Source organism: Artemia sp. Qi Xiang Cuo, chromosome 11 (assembly GCF_049724085.1).
Source record: "Artemia sp. Qi Xiang Cuo chromosome 11, ASM4972408v1, whole genome shotgun sequence".
Taxonomy (NCBI): domain Eukaryota; kingdom Metazoa; phylum Arthropoda; class Branchiopoda; order Anostraca; family Artemiidae; genus Artemia; species Artemia sp. Qi Xiang Cuo.
The window spans coordinates 72,374,640-72,402,371 of record NC_142804.1 but is presented as its reverse complement, the minus strand read 5'-3'; the positions used below and the strand labels follow the sequence as shown (position 1 = coordinate 72,402,371).

General features: G+C 34.7%; 1 protein-coding gene across 1 annotated transcript; it reads left to right on the top strand.

The window, feature by feature from the left end:
• Cdc6 (Cell division cycle 6) lies at positions 1-27,202 on the top strand. Its single transcript, XM_089097381.1, is given in 9 exon segments — positions 1-74; positions 7,094-7,356; positions 10,027-10,226; positions 13,235-13,401; positions 17,519-17,780; positions 19,403-19,580; positions 22,149-22,375; positions 26,282-26,425; positions 26,933-27,202. Coding segments are annotated over 8 exon segments (1,539 nt in total). The 5' UTR covers positions 1-74; position 7,094; the 3' UTR covers positions 27,032-27,202.
• The last annotated feature ends 530 nt before the right edge of the window (positions 27,203-27,732 follow it).

Below are 27,732 nucleotides of genomic sequence, written 5' to 3'. Positions count from 1 at the left end.
AAAAGAATAAAATTTCGGCGGGAAATTTTACATCCCTTAGTAAAATTTTGATCTACTTTTGTCAAAGAAGAAAGGTAGGCCTTCTGTTCCTTTAATTGTCTAACGCATAGACATAGTAATCAAAGGTAAATTTCCAATCAGGTTGTTCCAGGGTCTAGTCATAGGCTAGTTTGGTGCTTCCTAGCCTACCAATCTTTTCAATTTAAGATTCTGGCAGGCTAGTCTGGGAGCAGGATTCCTTTCAAGAAATAGCCACACTGAAAGAGGGCATAGATTTAGTGGTTGGCCCCTCTAGAAGGGAACACTAGGCTAAACCTATAATGCTAGGCTATTAAAAAAAATTATCAAATACCTAGTGTTGGCTACTTAGGCTATAGCCTTCCTTAAATGTCCATCACTTTACTTTACAAAAAAGCCCAGTAAATTTGGGGCAGCTTACATTACTGACCTACAAATAAGGTGAACATAGCCTACCACACAATGGCTTTTTCATGCTCTTTCTGAATGTAATACCTAGCCATTATACTTGGAAATTCAATATTAAGCACTTTATGGGGTAAATTCTTTGCAGTTCATATTATTGACGGTCAATATCTACAAAATCATGTTATTGAGTTAGGACAAAAGTGAATACACCATTCGATGCCTTTTTTTATGCTGACTATGAATATAATAAGCATTTCTATTGGAAATGAGTTTCAACCCCCCCCCCCCTATATAGGCCAATTCAAGGTTAGGTATAGCATAGAGGGGGGGCTGAAATTCATTTCCGATAGAAATGCTTATTATATTCGTAATCAGCATAAAAAAAGGCATCAAATGGTGTATTCACTTTATTCCTAACTCAATAGCCTAATATGATTTGGTAGATATTGACCTTATTGACTTACAAATAAATTAAACATAGCCTACCACTCAATGCCCTTTTTTATGCTCCTTCCAAACACAATAGGCCTAATCATTTTTGCCACAAAGGAATTTTACCCCCAACCCTATATAGTATAGCAATTCAGGGTATATGTTTGCCCATTGTGGGAGGGGGGAGTTTAAACTTACCTCTCATTTGCATCAGATGAATTTTAACACCCCCCCCCCACCCCTAATGTACAAATATATATCCTGAATTCGTATGTATAGGGGTGGGGGTTCAATTCATTTGTGGTAAAAATGATTATTATATTTAGATAGAGCATAAAAAAAGGCATTGAATGGTATGTTTATTTCATTTGTAAGTCAATAATATAAACTGCAAAAAAATTTCTTTATGGTCCCTTAAAGATGATGTCTTTTATTTTTGCTATAGAAAAGAGTTTGGTAAATATCTACCATATCATATTATTGAGTTAGGACTAAAGTGAATACACCATTCAATGCCTTTTTTTATGCTGATTATGAATACAATAAACATTTCTATCAGAAATGAATTTCAGCCCCCCCTCCTATTTAGGCCACGTCAGGCTTAGGTTAGGTTTGGTATTTATAGGGGGGGGGGCTGAAAGTAATTTCCAATATAAATGATTATTATATTCGTAATAAGCATAAAAAAAGTCATAAAATGGTTTATTCAATTTATTCCTAACTCAATAATAGTATTTGGTAGATATTTACCAAGGGTTTGAATAATGGTTAAAAACTTACTATTTGACTATAATTCCACTTTGTTAAAATTATTCAGTCCACAAGCATTGATTCATCAGCATCCAATTGAAGGATCTATTTTAACTGTTAGCATTAGCCTACTCTTGTCAAACTAGTTTCTCCTTAAATTGAATCAAAGAATCTCCTTAAATTCAATCAAGCTGTAATAATTCTGTATATGATAAAGTAAGAATTGTTGTTTTAAACCCTTTTATAAAGCCAGAAATAAAAGAAAAAGTGTCATCTTTGAGGGCCCATAATGGGTTTAAAAATAAGTTTCTGAGTAAAATGACTATTATATATGGAAAGAGTATAAAAAAGGAATTGATTGGTATGTTCATCTTATTTTTAGGTCAATAATGTAAACTGCCCTAAATTTACTAAAGCCCTGCTTCCCTCACCTTTTACCTTAAATTGCATCTTCTAGCAAATTTTGCCTGAATATAGGCTTGAAATACTTAATTTGATAGGTCAAGCACTAGAGGAGAGAGAATTTTCTAAGGGAAGCATTTTAGTAAAAGGAGAGTATAGTATTAGTCTACAGATAGGCCTACTCAAAAGGAAACACTAGAAGATTCTAAGAACAACTCTAAAGTTCTAAAATACTTATTTATTTCATTCCTATAAGTGCTTTGCTTTTTCTTTTTAACTGCAACACTAATCTCAAGGCTAAAGTGTAATATATAACCAAAATTTTACATTTTCCATGCATTTTTCTGTTTCTTGATTAAATGTCACTTGCTCAAATAGACAGAAACAGAAAATGCATAGGAAATATAGCCTATGATTTTTTGCTTTTCTGTTTGTTTTAAGTTTTAATGTTGCTGCTTGCTTTCAGTTGAAAACATTTGTTTTTTCTTAGTTTAATTTCTGATTATTTTTCTAACAATGCTGGGAAATACATTTACTCGCTCCATGGAAATTCCCTCCAAAAAACAATTCCTCTATGGAAAGTTCCTTGCACATAAAATCCCCCTTCTCCCCTGGAATATTCTCCCCAGACAATTTTTTCCTTGCTGAATTTCCCCCCCCCTGAAAATTTCCAGCTGATAAATAAGTCTGAAAAGTCATCCTTCCTACTTTCATTTAAAAAAGACTTGTTTTTTGTTTAATTCCTGATTATTTTTCAAATCATGCTAGGCATCTATGGCATGGTATTCCATGCTACAGATAAATTTCCTGGAAACCTGACTCTGGGCAAAAAAAGAGTGTAGGAGCAGACTAGATGCCATCAATATTTTTGGCAACTTAAAAACAGCACTAGAAATTTTTATTGGAATGAGCCCTCTCCTAATCTTCTAGGACCATTGGTTCAATACAATTGCCCCTGGGGAAAATGAATAAAATGTTCCTTGACATTTTTATGGTGTTTCCCCCTTTTTCAAAAATCATGCAAATTTTCTCAGGGCTTGTAGCTTTTGAAGGGTAACATTCAATTAGATGAATTTTATATATTTGTTGTAGCCTATCTATAGTTACTGAAATTCCATCTTTTAGGGTTTTGGTTATTATTGGGCAAAGTTGTTCCTTACTTACAATTTGTTACCTTGAACTGTTTGATTGTTATCACAACTCATTTTCTAGAGTTCTGGTTACTACTAGTGCAATGCATTCACTTCCTAAAGGTTGTTACTACAGACTTGTTAAAACAGAAAAAACAACACTTTTTGACCTATTATGGAACAGCTTTTAAGGTCTTTAACAGCTTTATTTTGTATATGGTATATATAAAAAAAACCACTAGTCCCTTATTTACTTTTTTAATCCAAATAAATGAAAAATAACCACACTGTTTTTAATTCTCTGGGCATAGTAGACATGATGTCTTGTACTGACTTCAAAAGTATAGGTGTTGTTTTTTTTAGATCTTGTTTTTTTTAATATGATTGAAAATAATGTCTAATTTCCTGTTGCTTTTGAATATATAGTTTAAATCTACTTAAGAAATTCAAATTGGGAAACAATTTTCAGAGGAAAATATACTTATAACAAATAAACTTGCATCTATGATGTTCTTCATAAAAAAAACTTATGAATATAGATTGGTAGTGTTGTTACTAGCCAAAATGTTAGGGAGGGGGCAAGAGATTATACCAACTGGGTTGTCATTTTTACCATTTGTTTTTTGTCAATAATTAGTATAATTTCTGTTTAGAATACAATACATAAAATCCTCACAAGTTGGTAAAACCGCTGTATTTACAAACTGAGATTTAGATTTTGGTACATATCATGTCACTATTTTAATGCTGTTTATTTAACCAAATGGAAAATTTTGGCACCGTCTGTAAAATAATGGCAGGAGTCAGTAAAACTGCTGCATTTACCAACCAAGTTCAAAATGTTTGTAGATGGCATGTCAGAATTTTTGTGGTCTTTAGTGAACCAATTTTAGGATCATTGGAAAAATCATGGTGCTTTGTGCTATGATTTTACCAACTTATTTATTTTTACCAAGTGACCAAAACATTGGGGGGGGGGCTCCCCCCTCATACATGACAGCCCTGTAGATAGGAGCTTGAAACCTCTACTCTATTGTATACATACACCAAACTTGCTGCTGTAATTTTTCTTGTTTTTTATTTGTGTTTAGTTGGAACATGAAGCAGTTCCCCAGCAATAATAACATTTGGAGCTATCTGACAAGCTGTCTGATGGCTGTTGATTATCTATCATTTAAGAATTTGTTTAATTGAAGCCTTTAAATTTTAAATTTAAATGAAATAATCTGAAGAAAAAATAAGACTACAGAAGGAGTTTTAAACAACAGCATAGGAATTTGCAAAGCTAATTATTGTTGTTATTCTTTTATAAGAATTTTAACTATTTTATATGGAAAAGATGAAAATTTTAATGAGCGCTATCATATTTTGTTGTTCATGGTGCTGAAAATGTTTCTTTAAATAAAAATAAAATAAACATAGGCTACAGAGAAGGGGGATCGTGCCCAAATTGATCCATAGGACCTACATGAACTTCATAGATCTTAGTATAGATGAAAACCTGTTTATTTGGAGGAAGCCTCATATCCCCTAAAGGTCTAGGACTGGGTTGAACTTAGATAAGATTGAAGAAAAAGGAAGAGTTACTAATATTCAATGAATATGGCATCTCCCCTTGATTTTTTTACAGTTTTGTAGAGATACTGTATTTTCCATAGGTTGTGCTTACTGTAAGTTTAATTTTTTTTTTTTTTTTGAAATAATAGATTTTTCTTTGAGATAGTTTCAGTGATAACCTTTTTTATTGTGGGTTGGTGTATCAGGAAATAGTACACTACACCAAATGTTCTAATACTCTCTGATTTAACTTAGTATAATTTTCTGAGTATTCATAATGGTGCTTCTAAATACCACTTTGCTCTTTATTTGAATATCTTATCTGTTCCTAGTATTTAAATCTTGTTTTGGTGACACAAAGTGTCTTGAATAGGGATAGGACTTCTGTCCATCATGTCCAATCTAAAACCAAAAAAAAACAACAGATCTGTAAGGAAAAGGAAGAAGAAGTAGAATAATCAAACAAATATTATATCTGTTAGGGCTAAATAGTATCAACTGAAAAGCCCGCCTGCTGTGAAATAGAAGAAGAAGAAGTTTAAAACAAGGAGTCTTCTGTGCAAGCGCTGAAAGAAGGAAATAATTTAAATAATAACAATATTGATAATGGGAATGAGTACAATATAAAGAGAACACATGCAAAAAATAAAACTAATATGTACAAAACCACTGCATAAATAAAGGGCAGAGTGGGCACAGTGTGTTGTGTTTTTCTGACCAAGGCACTTAGTATAGAAGGAGCTGTTGTAGAAACTTTGAAAGGAGCTCATGTGATTGGAAATTCAAAGGGCTAGTGCTCTTTTTAGTTGAAAGTGATTGGAGTGTAACTAACCCCCATCCCATGCCTACCATTTTCCCAAACATGTCCAATCAAAATTTTGAGATAGCCATTTTGTTCAATTTAGTTGAAAGGTCTGGAAATTATGTCTTTGAGAATGACAACCCTCTACAGCCCTCAGGGCAAGGGTTGTAAGTTATGCCCTGGGGGCATATAAGGACATTTAGTGTAGCTCTTTACTTTTCTTTAAAAAACTTATTTCATGGAAAAGGTTTTTTAAATTAATAATAACCAATGAGCAACTCCTCAACAAGTTCAGTTTCAGTTAGGTCTCCTGCCAGGTGCTACTTGGTGTAGAGAGTGATGTCTGCCTCCTCCATCCACTTTGGTCCATTGCAAGGGTTTGTGGTTCACTTGGTCTGATATTTACCATTGCTAGGAACTCGGATATGCTGTCAGACCATTGGTTCTTTGGTCGGCCACAAAGTTGCTTCCAACCAGCTTTGACAGGGTCAAAGTCAAAGAGCATCTTTGCAGGTAAGTGCAGGGGCATTCAAAGTAGATGTCCAAACCACCATAAGGTATGCTTGGCTGCTTAGGTTGGAAAACAGGACTGCCTGGTGAAATGCAGCAGCTTCTCATTAATCATGAAGTCGACCCACTGTAGACCTTCTATCTTTCTCAGACTCTTCAACTGGAATCTATCAATAGCCATTAGGGTTGCAGCTGATGCTTGCCAAGTCTCAGCTCTGTAAAGCATCACAGAACCAATGAGGGCATTGAAAATTCAAAGTTGGGTTGAACAACTGATATATGGTTTTTTCCAAAGGTGACGGTTCAACCTGCCCATGGCAGAAGACTCCTAGGATAGCTGTGTTGCAGCTCAGGGAGAAGGGAGGCATCTGAAGAAATTGTGGATTTCAGGTAGGTAAACTTTTGGACAGCTCCTATACTAGTTGTTGCATCCAGGCTTACTGGAGGAATGACAGCAGGAGAAGTTGGGTCTATGGGTATAATTTTCGTTTTGTTCCAGTTTATCTGCAGTCCCACAATTGCGGCCTCTTCTCTTAAGATTTGAAGTGCTTCCAGCAACTGATGTCCAAACTAGAGATGTGAAGTCGTCTTTGTCATAACATAGTCTATGATGACATTGAAGAGCTCTGGGGCCAATGCATATCCTCGACACCCCTGTCGTGATTCAGAAGAATGGGCTGCACCAGCCATTGATTTGAACACAGCTCTCTGTTTCATGATGTAAAGCTTTGAAGAGTTCTCAGTATTTCTTGTGGAGGTCAGTTGATGTTAAAATCTTCTAAAGTACCTCTCAGTCCACTGAGTCAAATACAGTATGAAAGTCAATGAAGGCGAAAAAAGCCCTCTGGTGGAACTCCATGACTTTTTCTATTATATGTCTAATTGTGAAAATCTGCTTGATGGTGGAACAGTCTGACATAAAAGCAGCTTGTTCAGGTCCCCAAATTTCATATAGATTTTTTTGTTACTCCTCAACAAAAAAGTAACAAATTATGGATGTTTGCTTTATTGTTATTCATCATGTCTACTGTGTTGATATTCCCATGACCTTCAGAAGAATAAACAATCTTTATTTTAATTTTAGGATGGCTTCAGCATCTGTTCAACAAAGACTTACTTTTCCTGTCAGAAAATCATACCCAAGGAATGTGAAAGCCAAGGAAAACATTAGCACTTGTGAAGTAAAAATATGTTCCTCTCCAAAAAGGAAGCTTTTTACTGAAGGTCATGTTGAATCATCACCTGAGAAGAGGAAAAAGGATGTGAATGCCAGTCCTTCAACTTTGCTATCTGGATTAAAAGTAACAACCAAAAAATTAACTCCAATGCAGCTATTTCCACCAAATGGTAAGTTTGTTTTTCCTTCAGAGGGGTGAGGAAGTTTAAGGCCCTTAAACTAAATAAGGTCTGTTGATTGATTCAATTCATCTCCTATCTTATTTGGCTATCTAGATATTCAGATTTTTTTTCGTAATATCCTAAGTAATTTAACTCCATTACCTCACCCATGTAATTAATTTGGAAATGGAATCTTTGGTATAAAAGTCATCTGCTGTATTTAAGAGGCCCAAAGAGGTACATTGTACAAATATCCCTCAGTTAGTCAGAGAAGAAACTCACTTAGTCTCTGAAAATTTGTGTTGGTAAAATAATACTTTCTGTTCATTCTTCCTTCAGAAGTGACTTTATTCTTCCTACAAAAGTGGTGTATAAATGATTTATGGGCAGATTAAGACCTTTAAACAAATAAGCTGAATTAATAGATTCAGTTCATTTCCTCCTGTCCTACTTGGCTATCAAGACATTTAGTTTTTTTGTATTCAAAAGTAACAAACAAAAAATTAATTCCAGTGGAACTATTTCTGCTAAATGATGGGTTAATTTTTCCTTGGGAAGCATGTACATACAGAATTATGGGAAAATTTAAGAGGTTTGCTCCATAAAAAAAAATCGTTAGCATTTTTGTAAGGAAAATACATGCCCAAAGCCTTGTTTTCTAACCCTTTTTCAAGTTGACATACCTTTATCCCTTATAATCAATTTCTGGGTATATTTGAAGCTATTGTGTTAATGCATGTGTATTTAGAGTAACTAATTCTTTTTAGTGGATTATTAACTCTCTCTATGAACATCTTCTTGCTTTGGTTTCCCTGTTTGCTACATATGGGTTGCTTAAACTGGGTTTCGTCCCTTAATAAGGTTGTGGTGGGTTTCCCTTTTATATGAAATTTTCTATAGACATAGGTTTAGGGATATCACTTGGCAATAGTGTGTTTATCATATATGCACAAACTGATCCAAGTTTCAGAAGGGTTTTCTAGAGCTGTGGGAGCAGAAAATATCAAACAAGTGTGGAATTCCCACCTTTCAAAAGTGAATGAAGGGCCTCCCAAAGAGCATTTTATACCAATAAGGGTTGAAATTGAAGTTGTATCTGAGAAAAACATGCAACGCCATCTAATGATATCTAGAACAATCCTAGAGCAGTCTACGCCCTGTTTTTTATTCTTTTTTGTACTCTGCTCTAGCTGCAACGCTTTTAACTAGAACAGATTTTATTGTAGATACTCTTTATTTTTTAAGTCACTTAGGTGAGACTGAACTTTCCATAGAATTAGTAGCTTTAGTTTCTGTTGCAGGTCTTTCCTCAAAGATATAATTATTTTTTATTTCTTTTTTAATTCTCACTTTTTTAAGCACTTATCCCTTCCTATTTCAAAGCTTCCTCCTCTTCTTTCTTAAAGCCCTGGTGTATATACACTGTAGCCTCTCCTTCAACCCACGAAAATATATATTCAACAAGAATTTTGTTTAGTGGAGGAGGGCTAATTTGAGTTTTTATGCTAGAGATTTAAAGGAAATTGTTAGATGTCATGCATATTGTTGAGATTGCTGGCTTGCACTTTACCAACCGTGGGTTTTGGGCTGTCAGTAAGAATACCTAAATTTTGAACAAACTTGTGTAGAAATTAAATTAAACCATGTACAATGCCGATTAGGCTAAGTTCATAAACAAGCAGTGGAGCAAGTTCTATAAGAAGCTTAATTATTGATTTTGGTTTTAATGCACCAATCACTGGGCAATTCTTTTTCTTAATTATCTTTGCTTATGCTTGTGACTATTCTTGATTTCTTATTTTAATCAAATAATTAATCAAATCAAACAAAGATAAGATTGATTTGGCCATGGAGTGTTTATGCTTAACAAAACCCCAATTATTTATGCTGATCAAATTATGAAGTCACATAAATATCTCAATTTGGACTGTTTATTGTCTCTATTGTTTGTTGTTTCTGGTTTAATAGCTTGATGGTGTCTTCTGAGATCTATTTCTTCCGCTTCCGATTCAGCCTGCCAAGGACTTTTTCTACCCCCCCCCCCCGGGGGGGTACGGCCTTATATATAAATATATATATATATATATATATATATATATATATATATATAGGCTATATCCAGGGGGGTTGGAGGTTTTGACCCCCTCTGACTCACAAAAACATAACAAAAATGAATATAAACAAATTTTTGATGCGTTTTTAAATTTGTTTGATTGTCAGCCCCCCTCCCCCTATAATAATATTTTTGTACCCCCCCCCCCCCTCGAACAAAATCCTGGATATGGCTCTGTATATATATATATATATATATATATATATATATATATATATATATATATATATATATATATATATATATATATATATATATATATATATATATATATATATATATATATATATATATAAATATATACATATACATATATATATATATATATATATATATATATATATATATATATATATATATATATATATATATTATATATATATATATATATATATATATATATATATATATATATATATATATATATATATATATATATATATATATATATATATATATATATATATATATATATATATATATATATATATATATATATATATATATATATATATATGTATATGTATATATTTATATATATATATATATCGTTTTTCTTTTTCTAGTAAACTCATACAAATCAGCGCGTCGAGCCCTGCATTCTGGAATGCCTGAAAGGTTGCAGTGTCGAGAAAAAGAGATTTTTACATTAAAAGAATTTCTCCATAAGACAATTAAGAAAAATAAACCAGGAAGTTTGTATATCTCAGGACCACCCGGAACAGGAAAAACTGCATCATTGACCAAAGTTCTTGAAGTAGAAATAGTAAGTTTCTGAATTTCTGCTTCTTTGTCTTCTAAAAATTAGCAACTACAATTTCTAAGGCTATTTTTCTTTCCGCTTTGAAATAGAATAGAGTATGTTAATTCACTGTTCAAACTTGAGTTGACATAGATATGTCATTTAAAAAAAGTGAATTAAATAATACATGGAGCAATAAGTAAGTTTTACAAGGAAAGCTCTCCTAGACAGATGATTCTGATGATTTAAGAATCCTGGATGAAAATGTTAGAAAAATGGACACATTTTTTGGAGGTTTTGAGGGTTCAGAGTGCTAGAATAGGTTTGAAAAATAATGTTTAGAAGACTAGGTCGCTAAGGCTAGGAATAAGAGATGATGTTGGTTAACGAGAAGATTGATCAAGTGGACAGTTTCACTTATCTAGATAATATTATTAGTAAAGACCACAGTATAAAGATATAGCAGTAAGTTTACCGCAGATAATTTTTGGCTCTTCATTCTCGGTGCGAACAAACAGTTCCTCCCATTTATTCTTGCATTAACGCGTACAAACAACTCCTCTCATTTGATCTGCTATCAGCGGTCCAATTACCCTGGAACGCGTATTTTGGCAGAAACTTTCTCAAAATGCCTTTGAAACCAATTTGAGACTTCAAAACCTACTTTTAATTCCTAAAAACATCTAATAATAACATTGCACTACTAATTACCGATTTTTATATATGTATTGAAATATATTAATTTAAAATTAGTTTCTTCAAAATTTAGTGTTCAAGCATTGAAGCCAAGTTTGTCGTTCAAGAGAAATCTGACTTGTCTACCCATGAAAAGATCTAATGTCGCTTATGTTTCTACGTTCTCTGGAGCACTCGCACCTCGGTCCGGGTTTTTATAATGGGTGAAATAGGGAAATATAATAGTTCCTATAAATTATATGCTGTGGTAAAGACAGTGGGTGCAGTGAAGATGTTAAAAAAGAATAACCAAGGCATGAGTGTTTTTTTTTACAGTTGAAGAAAAGTTTGGAATAATAGGAAGAGAAGTCATTAGGACATTGGAAGCTACAGTGATGACAGTTGTCAAGTATGGGTCTGAAATGGGGGCGTTCCGAAACACGGAGGAGATTTGCTAGATGTTTCCCAGAGAAATTACCAACAGATTGCTTGGGGTACCTGACTGACTAACCGTATCTCAAACAGTAGGCTGTACAAAAAATGTAGGTCAATCCTGCTTTCCAGAACTATAATGAGAGAAAGGTTGAGATGGCTCGGACACTTTCTGCCGATGAAGGATTACAGACTGCCCAAGATCGTCCTTGTAGGGCAACAGTTTAGGGGCAAACGAAAAGCAGTTTACCCCCGAATGGGGTGAGAGGATGTCGTAAGGAAGGGTTTAACAGAAATAGGAACTTCTTGGGAGGGTGTAAAGAGGGAGGTTTTGAATAGATTGGGATGGAGGAGGAGTTTATGTAGCTTTGTTTGTCTCAGAAGGCTTGGTGCTGCTGTGAGTTTAGTAGTAGTAGTAGTTATAAAAAACAGCAACAACAAAAATCAAAAGTAGTAAGTTCTATTTCTTGGTCAATAAAACAAGATGTCAAGCAATCTTGTTTTGTTTGCTTGACAAAACTAGACTCGAACTAGATTCTTAGTTATGTTAACTACGAGGCAAAAAAACTTTTGTACCCTATTTCATTATAAACTTTCATAATTACCGAAACATATTTTTTAACCCTTTTAAAACCATTCTTATGTACTTATCTTCAATTTTTTTTTGAAAAGTACCAGCCCCCCCCCCCCCCTCCCCATATGCATGTGAATACACTTTCCTTAGGATAGGTCAACATTGAAAAGACCATCAATTTTGCATATTTTTGTTGAGATATTAACTTGTCAAACCGCAGTAGACACCCTGTGTAAGAAAAATAAATAAATTAATTAAACAAAAATTAAACTCGTTTTCAAAATGAACTAAAATTAGAAAATAATTTATTTTTTTCTCGACTGTCTGTGAATAAAAGTGAAAACAAGGGACGCAAAACAGAAAACGTTTCACAGGGCATATATATCACATTGATCTAAGTTACAAATGTATAAATGAAAAAGTCAGTGTGTTGAGGAAAATGAATTAAAACGATCAAGATATGGAAAGCCCAATCCGTTTTCCGCCCCTCCTAGATTCTTATAGATAATCGTAGATTCTCGAGAAAAAAAAATGATTTTCTACCTTTTATTCCATTTCGAAAGCAAATTTTAAAAAAATTTATATTTATTATTTAATGCTTTTTGGTCTTCTCTAAGACAACAATTTGGTTTATCTAATATTCGAACATTAGTTACCATGGCCACAGACAAGTTTTCTTACGGCTGCACTATCAAGTCTTGTATAATAGTGTTTATTTTATACTTTTAGTTGTATCCAATCACCCGTTAATGGTGTTTTATTTATACAACTGGGGGGGGGGATTTTGTATTATTGCACTGTCACCAGAAGTGCATATTGAACATTTGAAAACGGTCGAAAAACGGCTCACGAATTTAAAAGATTAAACTACAAACAAGTCGGTCACTCGAGGAAAACGAGTTGATTAAAAAGAGAAATAACTGTACTTTACTTGTAGGAAACTTTTTTCTATGGACAATGTATTTTCGACCTGGTACCTTAAATTAGGTACATACAGATGTGGCTCTCAGGGAGGGGGAAGAAATTCCTACCAATCTGATGGGGGATCAAAAAATTTGATTTATGGGGGTACTAAGACCTATAAAGTTTAGTCTTAAAAGGGAATCGTCTTGTATTATATTTTCTGTATTAAAATTGTCCAGCCAAAACCTGGAAATGTCACTATGGCCGCTGCGCTGCAAAAGAAAACAAACAGTTAGTAATCGTCAAATTTGTCATTTTATTCCATTGTTTTATGAATATCATGCTTTTTATTGTATCAGCAGACTAAATTTAAGATCCCCCTCCCCCCACCTGCTGTAAGAAGGCATGAACGTAGATTCACACATTTAGCAATTTTTTTCTATTTCAGAATATTAAGGAATGTGAACAGGTGTGGATTAACTGCATGGCATTGAAATCCACGTGTGCTATTTACGAAGAAATTGGGCGAGGTTTTAGAATCAAGTTCCCAAATACAGTCGAACGTGCTATGCAAAGCTCGTTAGAAGAATTGTTTACGTCGAAAGGCAAAATATTGTAGGTCCTTTTTTTTTCTTCACTTTTGCTATTTTTTCTGTTGAGATATAGGAGAATTGTAACAGGAGACAAATCCCGACAGACGAACTAAGAATGCTTTTAATCAATAAGGTAATGAATCTGTTACTAGCACGCTACCTTTTCACTGGCACTGAATTATTGGCGTTGCTTGTCATCAGTTATAGATGAATTGTCGGTGGATCTTTTGGGGTTTTTTTAGTAGTTGGTAAGTGGTTCAGTGAGAGTGTCTACTTTTAGAGCCATAAAAATATGATGTTAGTAATGTTTATACAAAAATTGCAAGTTTTCTAAGCTTCCACTATGTGTATTTTAGTAGACAATTAGGGTCAGTCCAGTATAGGATGAACTTTTTGCCTCCAACCATAGAGATCGGTATTCGTTTTAAGATTCTAGTTCAAACAAGTTTCCACGTGTTTGCCTTTGTAATACCAAGTGAGGCAGTGGGGTGGGGATTCAGATTTCTCAGTCATACAGATTGAAAATTCTTGTATGATTGCAATATAAACAAGTTGGAATATTCCTACCTTTTAGCTATAAAGCTTGAGATGGAAAAGGGGACTGGAAGGGCTACAGGCCCACTTTGACTTGAAAATACTTTCTAGATTCTGGCTAAAACAAAGTGCAACATAACTACCTTTCTGTTTAGAAGTTTATGGTAGGAGGGAGAAATGTTTTGGAGCGGTTACGGGGCCACTTTGTGCAACCAATCATATTAACTGAAAATAATTAAATGTTTCTTTATTTGACAATTTTGGAAATGTTTCTTATTTGAAAATTTTGAAAACGTTGAAAAATATTTCTTATTTGAAAATTTTGAAAATCTTGAAAATTATTAAATGTTTCTTATTTGAAAATTTTGAAAACCTTGAAAATAATTAAAAGTTTCTTATTTGAAAATTTTAAATGCTTTTTGTTTAAAAAATTTTTAAATCTTGAAAAATTATCTAAATGTTTCTTATTTGAAAATCTTGAAAATTATTAAATGTTTCTATAAACATTAGTCTTTGTAGCTATCTTTATTTAAAGTCAAAACCACAGTTTTGGGTAAATTTCTAGATAATTTATGTACTTAGTGTTGAGATAAAGCATTGTGCTAGCCGAACTATCCTAAGCTATTAGGAAATACGGATAATTTGAATTGTTACATTAATTAAGGAATTTATATAATATTTGTCATTGTGCTGAGTTTTGGTATATGTCTGAAATCATGCACTCAATATTCATATATTTAATAACTGTAAAAATTACAAATTTCCAAAGCTTCGAGGGTGTATATTTCAGTTCACTATAATGAAACTATTTAAAGTCAACTCCTTGTTTATTTGAAAGGAAACCATCTTAAGAGTTTAATTTGAATTGTTGCCTAAATTAGTGAACCTATATAGAATTTGTCTATATGCCGAGTTTTGTTCTATCTCTGAAATTCATTTAGGCTACTGACTTAAACTCTAAAAGCAAATTATTCTGGAAATTAAAAACAAAGTTAAATAGCAAATGATTTAAACTTCTGAAAAATTTAGACTGATATTACGGGGTAACAGGTAAGGAGTGACGCAGCTCAGTAGTGACCGAAACATTGAAAAGCGGAATTTTGATATCAAAAGATATATCAAAAGAATTGGCTGCTGATCATGCTGATTCAAAAGAATATATCAAAAGAATCATGCTGATTCCAAATATATAAGATGCATTAAGTTTAGTGTTACCCATCAAAGGCTCCGAGTCTGAAAAAATTTGCCACCCTCTAAAAGTGAAAGAATCTTAACGAGAACTAAATCACCAGATTCAGCGTATCAGAGAACCCTGATGTAGAGGTTTCAAACTCTTATCTGTAGAAATGTGGAATTCTGTAATTTTTGCCAAAAGAAAGATCACGGATGTGTTTTTATTTGTTTTTTTGTTTTTTTTTTTTTTTGTATTTTTTTAGGAGTAATCGTATCGAACCAAGGTCCTAGAATATCAGGAGAGAGCTCATTCGAACGGAAATTAAAAATTTTAGTGCCCTTTTTAAGTTACCAAAAAGATTGGAGGGCTACTAACCCCCCTCTCTCGATTTTTTTTTCCCGAAATCGTCCGATCAATGGTTGGAGATAGCAATTCTGTTCAAAAGAGTTGAAAGTTCGAATAACTATGCCTTTGGAGATACCATGACCCCCCTCCCAAAAGCCCCTGGGGAAAGGTCTGTAAGTTATAAAGTTTGTTCGTGGTGTACGTATAATGTTTGTTATTGGGAAGTGTGCATACATATTTTTCGGGTGATGGGGGGGTATTTTATGCGGGGAGAATTTTGCATAGGGAGGGAAATTTTCGGGGGTGAACTTTTCAGGGGAAATTTGGTACTGGTGGAATTTGCCAGAATTCCTATATATACTTAAATTTTTCCCGGGATTGAATTGCCTAGAGGATCTTTCCGTGGGGTGGGGGATTTTTCCGAGGAGGTGGGGCCAGATTTTCCGGCATTATTTTAAAAACGATCTGAAATTAAATTAAAAAAAACAACAATCTTTTCAATTCAAAGTAAGGAGCAACATTAAAACTTAAAACGAACAGAAATTATTACGTATATGAGGGGATTGCCCCCCTCCTCAACACCTGGCTCTTTACGCTAAAGTTTGTTGTCTCAATTCTTTGACAACGACTCCTGAAACACAAGGGTTGTTTAATTAGAACAATAAGAAGCGTTTTTAAAGGTACCAAAAAGCTTAAGCGCAGCGAGGTGTTGAGGAGGGGGCAACTCCCCTCATATGCGTAACAATTTATTTTCGTTTTAAGTTTTAATGTTGCTCCTTACTTTGAGTTTAAAAACTTGATTTTTTTTATGTAACGCACTTACAAAATTGAAATCTATAGAAAAAAATACCCTGCAAAAATAACAAATTAATAACATGACAGTGACTTAAAAACTATTACGGCCAAGTTAACAACTATATACAGCTAGCATTTAACGACCGGATAAGACAGTGATGGGGGCCCAGTCGTAGGTAGGCATCAGAGGCAAGTTTATGTAAATGATGATACAATACATGAATAATATCATTAGCCCCAAAACTTTATACTGGAAGTAACAAACACGATTTAGATTACTTTGACTCAAGTGAACATCTTGAGGGTATTCAGAAGTGAGCAAGTAAAATTATTTTAGGAGCAAAGCGTGTTCATGATTGCCGCCTAATGCCACTCCTAATAATTTATCACTAATTGTAATGATGTTTTTTCTTGCCTGGTAATTTTATTTGTGATAGAGATTTTGGTGATGTTTGGAAGAGCTTAGTAATTTTGTTTTATTAGTGATTTACTAGAATCGTAATAATATCGCAAAAATGACATCTACAGACGTAGTTAATCGAAAACACCTTTTCTTCTTCGTAGAGAAAACAGGCAAATTTTAAATTTACTGATTTCTTTTGCTCGTCTGGCGATTTTTCTTCTTCGTAGAGAAAACAGGCAAATTTTAAATTTACTGATTTCTTTTGCTCGTCTGGCGATTTTTTCTCAATATTTTAGTAATTTATTTTTGACCTGCTGGCAACTCTGCGTGTGTCTTATGAAGATAGTGTCAGGGTGTTGTTTAATACCACCACTTAAAGAAAGTAGGAATGACCTGGTAATTAAGTTTTGTTTTAAATAGTTGTCGTCTGAAATCTATAGATTCAGGGTTTTCTCTGAATCTGTGCCAGATTTACGACTATCAGACAGTTTACCCGGTCGGTCGATCCTGGAAATATAAGCCTGCAACCTGTTAACTTGACTGGAAAATACTTATCTTCATCTGTACCTTTGTGTTTAATTCTAATTCCTGAGTCTGCTTAGAGTGTACGTGTAAAAAATTGTATGTTTAATTGACAATCCGATGCTAGGTTGTTGATATTATGGGTAAGGAAGGACTAGTTTTATGTTACAAAGGGTAAAGCCCGGACACCAAAAATATAGCATGGTCGCAAAACGTTGAATGAAGTTTCGCGAAAACACGCCTGTCATGACAGCCATAGTTTTTACAATCTTAGCATAGTCGGTTTTTAACTTGTTTCTTGTTTTAAATATTGAAATGTATTTTGAAATTTTTCTTATATGTATTTAAATCTATACTTTATTTTAGGTTGATAATACTTGACGAATTGGATCAACTCTCTTCCAAATATCAGTCAATCCTCTACAGTCTTTTTGAGTATCCTGCTCTGGAGGGATCTCGTTTGGTATTGGTCGGAATATCTAACGCGTTGGATTTAACCGATAGACTTTTACCAAGATTACAAGCCAAACTAATGGCCAGGTCGAGGCCACAATTATTAAATTTTTCTCCCTATACGAAGCAGCAATTAGTGACCATTATTAATGAACGCACTTTCAGAAGTAAGTAGGTTCAAGGCTATTAGGCGTCTTCTTCAAATCGTAATAATTTTGGATCGTGTGAGGGCAAGCCCATAGATGATTTTCTGGGGAGAGGGACTCTAAAAATCAATTCTATTACCCAAAACTCTTCTGGGAGGGGCATACCCCATTAAATAAAATTGAATAAAAATCTAAAAATAAAGAATTACCTTGAAAAACAATTCAGATTTCACATTAGAATAATATTAGCAAAACTTATTTTTTAGCATCTTCTGCATCTCCACATGAAAGGTATGCAACTTATTTTTGAGTTAAACAAGAATTAAAATGACTATATCTTCTTCAGGACGAGGAGAGAAATGGAGAGAGGGAAGATATAGTAAGACTCAGGTCCAGAGATTAGAGACGATTATTAAGAGCAATTAGTAAGAATTATTGAAGAATGATTTTCATAAAGAGGTTCTGTCAGAGCTGCAAGGATGAAGTACGCTCTGCGGATTAAGGATAACAGATTGCCAAAGATTGTCCTTGTCGGCCAACCGTCTATGGTCAACAATAAGCACACCATCCCCGGTTGGGATGCGAGGATGTCGTAAGAAAAGATTTAAAAGAAATGGGAACTTCTGGGAGGGTGTCGAGGGAGGCTTTGAATAGATTGGGATGGAGGAGGAGCGGGCGTAGCTGTGTCAGGCGGCTTAGTGCTGCAGTTAGTTGTTAGCAAGAATAGTAGAATTTTTTTTAGGAGGAGCACAACCCCAGTCTCCCTCCTTATCCGTCCGCTGTGTATGTGTAATGGCAATAATAAAGTATAACACCACCATTGCCTAGAGATGCTAGAAGAGATTTAGTTAGTATTGTAAGAGTAGAAAGATGGTAGCCTTAAATTCGCAACAGGTCCTCACATCCGAGAAAGGAGGGACTACAGAATTTTTCCAAGGGAAAAGGGGGGGGGCAAAAGTATGAAATACATAGATTTAACCGCTGTATTGTTCAATTTTATCAGGTGAGAGATCCATTCAGAAGCTTTCGGAAAGGGATTGACCCCTTTCGTAAAATATAATCTTCAGTGGACCTTCTCCATTCAAATATTCCCGATATTGGAGCCAGGTTGAAACTGTCAAAGATACCGAGCATTTGGCTCCCTCGCCAGCTTCCGTTTCAAAGTCAAAACTTTGACAGAGAAATTAAAAGTAAGTAGAAGTGTAACACACACATATATATATATATATATATATATATATATATATATATATATACATATATATATATATATATATATATATATATCCAAAAAAAGGATTTTTGGACTTGTAGGCTTCCGGAATTTTCAATCGTACTATGAAAACGAAAGAAAAGAGGAAAAGAGAAACAAAAAAGAAGAAAAAAGAAAAAAGATTGTGAAATTTGTGTTGATTATCCTCCTATAGTAGAAATCGATGCTTGATGGTGCGCGTGCGGCGTAAAATTTTTTTTGAGCATTTAGTAAAAACAGATGCGATCTAGTAAATTTTAGAATATGGTTTTGTGGTCTTCTTTGTAATGTTCTTTGTTCGCCAAACTTGAAATGGGAACACTGGTGCATTTACTATAAAAATGCAGACTATGATGAAAAATATTTAAGTCTAGGTCTAATTGCTTTTTTATTTTTCAGGCCTGCACTGAAAGTAATGAGGTTGTGATTAAACCTGCTGCAGTGCAGCTACTTAGTGTTAAAATTGCGTCGGTTGCAGGTGATGCACGAAAGGCGCTGGACATTGCTAGACGAGCAATTGATATTGCTGAAGGTGAAGCTAGAAAACAGACGACCCTTAGGGCGACATCTGACGATGGTAAGCATTAAAGGCTGGAGGAGGTGCCCAAAGTAATACTGAGGCTCCCTCTTCTACGGACTGAGGCTCCCTCTTCTACGGATTGAGGCTCCCTCTTCTACGCTAAGGAAACAACCTAAATAATTTGCGGTTGGTACGGCTATGTTTTATAACCTACCAAATCTGGCTGGTAACAGATTTGGATTTGAAAGGCTGGTAGTGATTGTGTATGTGAGGTATTGTAATGGGTGATGCATACCCATACAAGTTTTATAAACTTCGGGTTTTTGTTGGTAGTCCTTTTTATTTATTTTAATAAAACTCTTTTTCTTCTAAAAAACAATCGTCTCTAGTATAAAAAAACCTCTCTTGGAAATCTCCCTTGAACGTCTCTATTTACATGTCACTTCAGGTCCCCGCGCTCGGTGCTAGTTTGTGGGGGAGGGGGGAGAAAACCTTCCGGTATCACTGAACGGTAATCTTATCCATACTCATAAACTGGCTCAATTGTTAGAGCCATACTTAGCGTCTACCCTCGTAGAAGATATTTAAATAATATAGGACTATCGACCTCTTATAAGAAGATCGTATCAACTTCCCAAAACTTATAACCTACGCGAGAAAATATAGGCGCTTCAAAAGGGCATGAAACTTACTATTCGAGTTCTCTAAGTACAAAACGTTAACTGATCAAAAATGGACAAGAAAATCAAATACACGACGTACCACCCAGGGGCGTTCTAAACCAAGTAGAGACGGCTTTGGATGCGCGCGCGACACCCTCATCCGAATGAAGGGTTTGGTCCGCCCCGTGACCCCCCGTCTTGGACGGTAGAAAATTACCTCTCTGGCTAGTGCGATGACTCGTAGCCAGCTTGTATATTCGGACACATAGCTAATTAACGAATCCTTCCCAGACGTCTAGTAAATCTTAACCGAAACAAAAATATTAAAAGAGAGCCAGAAGAAAGGACAAAAAAGATATTTAATTATAGCTAGTACCAGGGCGAAGCAATTAATTTCGATGAGGGATTGTCTAAATCGGGAATCCCTGGCTTTAGTTGATAGAGGCATGTGACTCCTTTCTCTCACTTTTGGCATTTGTAGATAGGGGGGAGAATATTAAATAGCGCCCGGTAATTAGTATTAACAATAGTTATTTTAAAAGAATAATACAAGTTTAATAACACCGCTTGCAACGGTAAAAGTATCGTTGAATTTCAAATGTCCTGTTGAATCCAAAATTTAAGTTGGCAGTGGTAGTGGAATTTGTTGGTGGTAGTGGTATTTCAAAACGGGTATTTTAGTTGTAGTGGTGCCACTTCTAGCAGTGGTATATGGCCACAGATAGGTATTAGTTACGTTATATCTATATTATGTATAATATTATATATATGTTAAATTATAAACGTAATATTGTAATAATGTTATATTGTATATAAAATTATATTAATGGATGGAATACTTAATGCTTAAATATTTAAGGAGTTACTTAAATACTTAGTAATTACCCAGTATTTAGTAAAAACAATAGCTGTTTTAAAAGAATAACATAAGTTATTTAACATCGCTTACAATGGTAAAAAAGCCGTTGAATTTTAAATTTATGATTTTTGAACTCCAATTTAATTAATATTTTTAGAATTACGGTTATTTCATAATTAGTCCAGAATTGCTGAACTTTTCTTAGAATTACAAGTTTCCAGGTCATATCCATTTTTTGTGAATTTCGAAATGAATTATTTTTTTTTCAAAATTCGAACGGTGGAAACAAATCCTGAGATAGTTTATCGATTCAGAATTACCAGAAAACAAATTTTGAGCTTCCTGTTTTCACAGACATTAATGGTAAGTTGTGGCATATCTGCTCCTAAAAATACACACATACGCAGTCCATACAAAGGAGATGGTTAATATAGACATTTACTTAAACCTTCATTTAACTAAGTTGATTCAATTGAGGCTTGATTTAACTATATACAATGATGTATAATTACGAATTGGCTATTATGGAGAAAGGCTGGTGAATCTTTGTGTAGGTGGGAGGGAGAAGCTATCCGAAGCTTTAAGAGGCAAAATATTTACGCCTAAATTTTTTAACGCTTGTTGAGCCGTCAGATAAATAGAAGAGGGTTGGGGGAGAAAATTACCATTCCTTCATTCCCAGGAACATTTTTCGACTAAGGCTGTAATATGGAGACCGCAGTGGGATAGATCTCCTCTTTTTGCAGTAAAGCGTGTTTTGTGGAACAAAATAGTTTGAATGTTGCTCTTTACTTTTATTAGAAATGAAACTTTTTTTCTTTTAGAATAAGTTTTCTGTTGAATGCTGTGTTTATGCTGTTGTACCTAAATTCAGGGGTTATTTTGATGTAGATGGTGATTTCAAAACTAGAATCCATGTGACCTACTTGGAACATTTTTGGGCTGTTCAATGAGAATTGTAAAAATAAAATTATAATATCAAATAATAATTCATTTAATAATATATCTGACAAGAATTTGTCGTTCTTCAACTTTAATTCAACCTTTTTTAACGTTCATGTCTTTTTATTTCATGTAAAAATTGTACCCCTTTTTTTTCTTTAGGTTCCAATCCGAACAGTCCACGGAAGAATCGACCTGGAGCACCAGTGAAATGTGTTGACCCAGTATTGATTATGAAAGTCTTCAATCAAGTTTATGGGTCTTATGTGACCTCGGATCAGATATCTGGATCCAACGACGATGGTTTTCCCGTTCAGCAAAAACTTTTACTATGTGCGCTTTTAGTTTTTACAAAATTTAGCAAACAAAGAGAGCCAACTGTTGGAAAGGTGAGATTTGTCAATTTATTCACAAACGCATGAACCGGATTCGTTATGAGGGGGGTAAGTCCATCCAAATGCCCGATAATGAATGATAGACGTATAACGAAAAAGTTCGCGGACTAATGCTTTTAAAAACATTTATTTAAAGTAAGTCGTATGATTAAACATTATACCCTTCAATTTACTCCTCCTGGGTTGTAATTATACTTCTTAGATTTATTCCTCCTGGGTTGTAATCCACTTCTCAAATTGTCAAAGCACTTGCCAAATTGTTCCTCTATTACCTTGAAAACGCCTCTGGCGATGATTCGATGATTCTTTAACCTAAAGCCTGAAAATAGGCCCTTTCAATTTTTCTATAATTTTGGAGAATAAAAACAGGGGTCAAATTCGGTGAGTAAAGGAAATGGGTTGTCCAACAGCCGTTTTGAATAAAAACTGCTCAACGATTATGGCTATACGACAGGCATTTGGCTATAACGATTATGGCATTGTCGCAGTAACCAACCGACGACTGATCTTGCCACACTTCGAGCAAAAATATGGTTGAAAAAAACACTAACTTATCCTGGCTTTTTTCGTCCGTGGCTCATCTGTTTTTTTTTTTTATTATTTTATTTTAGTTTTTTCCATGCTCTACTTCTAAATCTTAGGATTGTAATTATAAATCCAAGTTCTGTCTCCTTTAATAACCCTTTGAAAGATGTCTTAATTCTTCTCATTCGCATTCAGCTTTAACATCCACAACTCTTGTGCGTGAAGCACTGATTCAAGATTGATTCTGGTAATCTCAGCGACATCTCTCACCGTGCGATGACGGATTGAGGTGATAGTTTTTTCAACTTCTTGCACAAGAGAAATTACAACAATAACTGATGGGGCACTTCAGACGCTTATCATTCTTTGTTGAGTTTCTGTTCTCTCTGAAGCTCACCAGGCATTTGATGAACGAACATTTTCTTTACAGAAGACGGTCTGCCTGAACTGGTTTTATCATCCTATCGTTTTCCCCTCTTTCACTTGGAATTTCATCACAACTCTTTGCTCTTCGAAATCATGACCAGACCAGGTCTCCATCATCAGAATAGCTAATACACCTGTACAAAAACAGATATACACTCTAAGAGAATGAGGTCAGGCTCGTATCCACGATTTTTGCTCGTGGGGGTGGGGGGGGGGGAGAAAAAAACTTTACAAGGTGTAGCAAAAAGTTGTTCACTTTTATGTTTGATACTATTGTACAAGTTGGACAAAATTACGGGGGGGAGGGGGTCAAACTGGGTAATTCCTCCCCCTGCATACGGCCCTGGGTTAAAAAAAAACTAAAAGTAATTTCAAAACTGTGAAATGTAAACAAACATTGCGTCATTGTTAGTACTCCCCCAAGGTTGCAACCTTGGGGGTTGCAACCTTTTCGTAATGAAATGAGTCATCATTTTTATTATCAAACCCATACAAAAATATGTGAGTAAATTTAAAAGAGTCTGGCCTAAAGCCCCCCTCCCTGACAAACTGAATTTTAAGTAATAGTGTTTTTTTTTTCACTTAGCAATATCCAGTCCCTGGTTTAACATGAGGAAGTCATGGATGCCATAGATCTCAGATGCCATGTGTCTCGCTCGTGTCCCTGATTGCAAGTGAAGTCTCATAAGGCTTTCCTGGGACATAACTTAAATGAAAGATGTTACCGTGGGGGAGGGGATGGCCTAAGGCAGGCTAATCATACGGAAATATATAAGACCTTCGAGCAAAAAACATAAATCTTTGGAATTGTTGGGATGGCATGAGTCTGAAAGACCCACCCTGCACATTTGTCTGCTTTGAACCTGTCTGAGCCATATGTCCTGGAGGTGGGGGTCTTTAGGACCGATCTTGGAGGATCAAATCTAGTTGAGCGCTCAGTTGCTGTAAGTTTTGCACAATGGTGATCGTCATATTACAAGCCTGTAAGACTTAGTTATTTAGCCCACTTGAAGATTTTTTTTTTCATTAGGCTGGTTTAAATACTGGCTGCTAACGTGAAAATCAAGTTTTGACGGAACCCCATTTCAATCATTTCCAGGCAATTTATCTAAAACCGGCAAAGGTACATCTTATTTGGCTAGCAAGGCCGTACCGAGGATTTTTTTTTCGGAGGAGGTTTTACTCGAAAGATTTTTTTTCGGGGGGGGGGGGGGGTACGCAAAACAAACCTCAAAAAACGCATACAAAATTTGTTTATATCCATTTTTGGTACGTTTTTACGAGGCAGACAAACATTTCGGGGGGGGGGGAATTCAAACGCCCCTAACTCCCCCTCTGGGTTCGGCCTTGTTGGCTAGCAATTGTGAACAAACTTCATGTGATTTTTGGCTTTTTTATTCAGGAGATAGGCCGATCGACTGACTCCTTTTTAGTTATGATGTATTTAAAGAAAAAAAAATCCGTAATTGAAAATTTCCATTAGGGGGGGGGGATTTCCGGGAAAAATTATCCATGGAGGGGGAGGGGTTTCTGGCATGGTTTGAAAACCCATTAGAACGTAAAAAATGAGATTTGTGAATTTTTTCTAAATAATGGAAGTTAAGATTAATACAAGGGAAACGACAAACTGCCAAAAAACGTTAGTTTCTTTTATATCAGATCCAAAGATGAAGAATCTAATTTAAATCTCAAAAAAATAAAATTAAAAAATTTAGAAAGTCCAAGAATCATTACTTCTAGCAAGTTCAACCAGGACTGGTTCAAGATAAAAAAAGGGCGTGGTTGAAATTCCTTGAAGTAATGATTCGAGGACGGTTTAATTTCAGTTTTAATGATCGTACATTTTGTTGTAAGTCTTATTTTATCTTTTTATATGGGCTTTGCTAAGGAGGGCCCTTGGATATAGGAGCCGAAATGTTCTTTTAAGGAAAAAAAATAACTGTCTCAGATTAATTTCTCATTGTTTCACCTGTTGTTTGTTTGTATGATCGAAAGGCAGTTTGGTTTTCGTTATTATTTATGCTGACTATCTGTTCCCTGCTATTTCACTCAAACCAACAAACCAGTATTCGAATTTTATATAACAAGAAAAATCCAAGACTTCAGGAGAGGATGTTTGGTGGTCCATGGAAAAACGGCTATTTAACATAAAAAAAAAATACTTGTTGTTTACTTTTTTTCGGACCGGAGGAAGTCTTCCCTCTTTAGTAACGGTGAGGTAATTCGGCTAATTTTTACATGCCTTGAAGCAGGTAAAGTCCTAGTTGAGGGTCTTCTTGCTATATTAGAAAGCAGTTGAATCAGGTGAGTAAAAATTTCAGGAATGAATCCAGGGCCTAAAATGTATCCTGGGAAGATTTTGCTAAGTTACTATCTCCATCTTTTCCTTTTTTTTTTTTGTTCAGAAAATTGCATTGATAAAAAAAATATTTTACCCTAATTTTTGATTTTCACTCCCTTTTCCATGGGTTCTAAGTTTGGAAAAAGCAATTCTTAATATTGTAGCAGAATTTACGCCGTATTAAGGCTTTTCCTGCAAATTATAGAAATACATTTACAAGTCTGTGACACCTTATAAGTATTAAGGAAAGGTATGAGGCTCAAAATACTTTTCTTGTTCACCATTTAGGCAGTAGATCTATTTCTCAAAGTTTCCCTTTTATAAAATAAAGATTGTCAAAAGTCAGTGCCCCTCGGAGGGGAAAGGGGGGGGAGCACTTCAATATTTTTTTCCGGGGAACTGTTAAGGCTCTGAATTCATTTCTGAAAGTTCCATCCACCTAACTTAACTACTTTTCAAAATAGAAAAAAGCCCTTCATATAAAATTTTACCTTAATAATTCACATTGCAAATACTTTTGTTTAACATCCTCTGTTATTTTAATAGTCTGTTGCATAATTTTGAAAGAGATTATATTCGTATGAATACAGATTGATTTACTATTTTAGATGCACGGAGTTTATGGCCAAATATGTAAGCGAAGAAATATAACTCCTGTAGACCAATCAGAATTTTGGAGTTTGTGCGAGCTGTTGGAGTCACGAGGTTTTTTAAACGTGAAAAAGAATAAGTCAGAGGTCAGAATGTCTAAAGTAAGTCTCTCTCTCTCTCTTTCTCCCTCTCTATCTCCTTCTCTTGTATGTTTATCGCTTATGAATATTTGACCAATACTAACCTCTTTTTTAAAATAAAGGACAGTGTAAATTAGAGGTTTGAAACAGAGGCCCAAGTAGAGCTTTGCTTAAAGGGGTTTGAAAAAGTACAAAAATTGTTAAATTAAGTAAAAAAAGGTGCCCCTGAAAAAAATAGTTTAAGATCTTCGAAGTTTTAGCTACTCGTTTGAAATAGGGGAAAGATGACATTCCTAAAAACAATGTACCAAGATTCTCAAACTCTCAAAGCCCTTACTCTCAAACAACTATCAAATTAACTTCGTTTTTATTTTTATTTCTTTATTTCCTTTTTTGTCACGGGATTTATTTTTTTAATCAAATTGAAGCAATTTTTTTAAAAATAATTTACATTATTGACAGCAATGGTAAAGGCTGCTTTTCCTCTTGGAAATGCACACAGAATTTAAAATATATTTTTTGTTATAGGTAAGTCTGCGTGTGGATGAGCAAGAAATATCGTCCGTGCTGCAAGATAAGACATTGGTTGCCTCAATTATGGATGAAGCAAAAACTTTGAAACTGTGATTTTTTTTATTTTTTAAAGATATTTTTTCTTCTTTTAACTGCCAGTGCCTTATTTGATTTTTTTTTCTCTTTTTTGACATGCGGGTAACTAGATTTTTATCTGTAGTGCGTTTCTTACGACTCATAATTGTATTGATTTACGAATTTTCAATAGAATACTATTTATTCTAAGATAGTTCTTTTCTGATAGGGTAATGTCTACTGATATTACTGATTAAACTAGCAGCTATTTTATAATATGCTAATTTTCAGGCATTATTTAAGTGAATATTAATCAGGGGTGATTGCTTCGAACCAGTGATCGTAGAGTATCGGGAGAGGGTTAAGAGGGAGAGGGTCGCACTTAAATTTTTTACTTGTAGCACGACGGTGCAATTGTCCCTAAACATATTTGCAGTCCAAACAAAATGAACTGTTTTTCTAGACTGATTATACAGTAATAGGCTTGACTTATTGCCTAAATGCGTATACACAATTAAGGGGATGTCCGTGACTTCCTGTGAGGTGGAATGGATATTTGAGGCCACCGAAAGTTCGTTGTTGTAAAAAGATTCAAGGGGGCTGCAGCCTCTCATTTGGTAAAGTCATATTTTATTTTAAAGCAATCACGCCCGGCTGAGCCCTTATTCAGGATGCGCCGTTTGATTGGAGGGAGGGGGACCTCCTCCAGATTTATGTTAACCCTAAATTGAATACCCAAC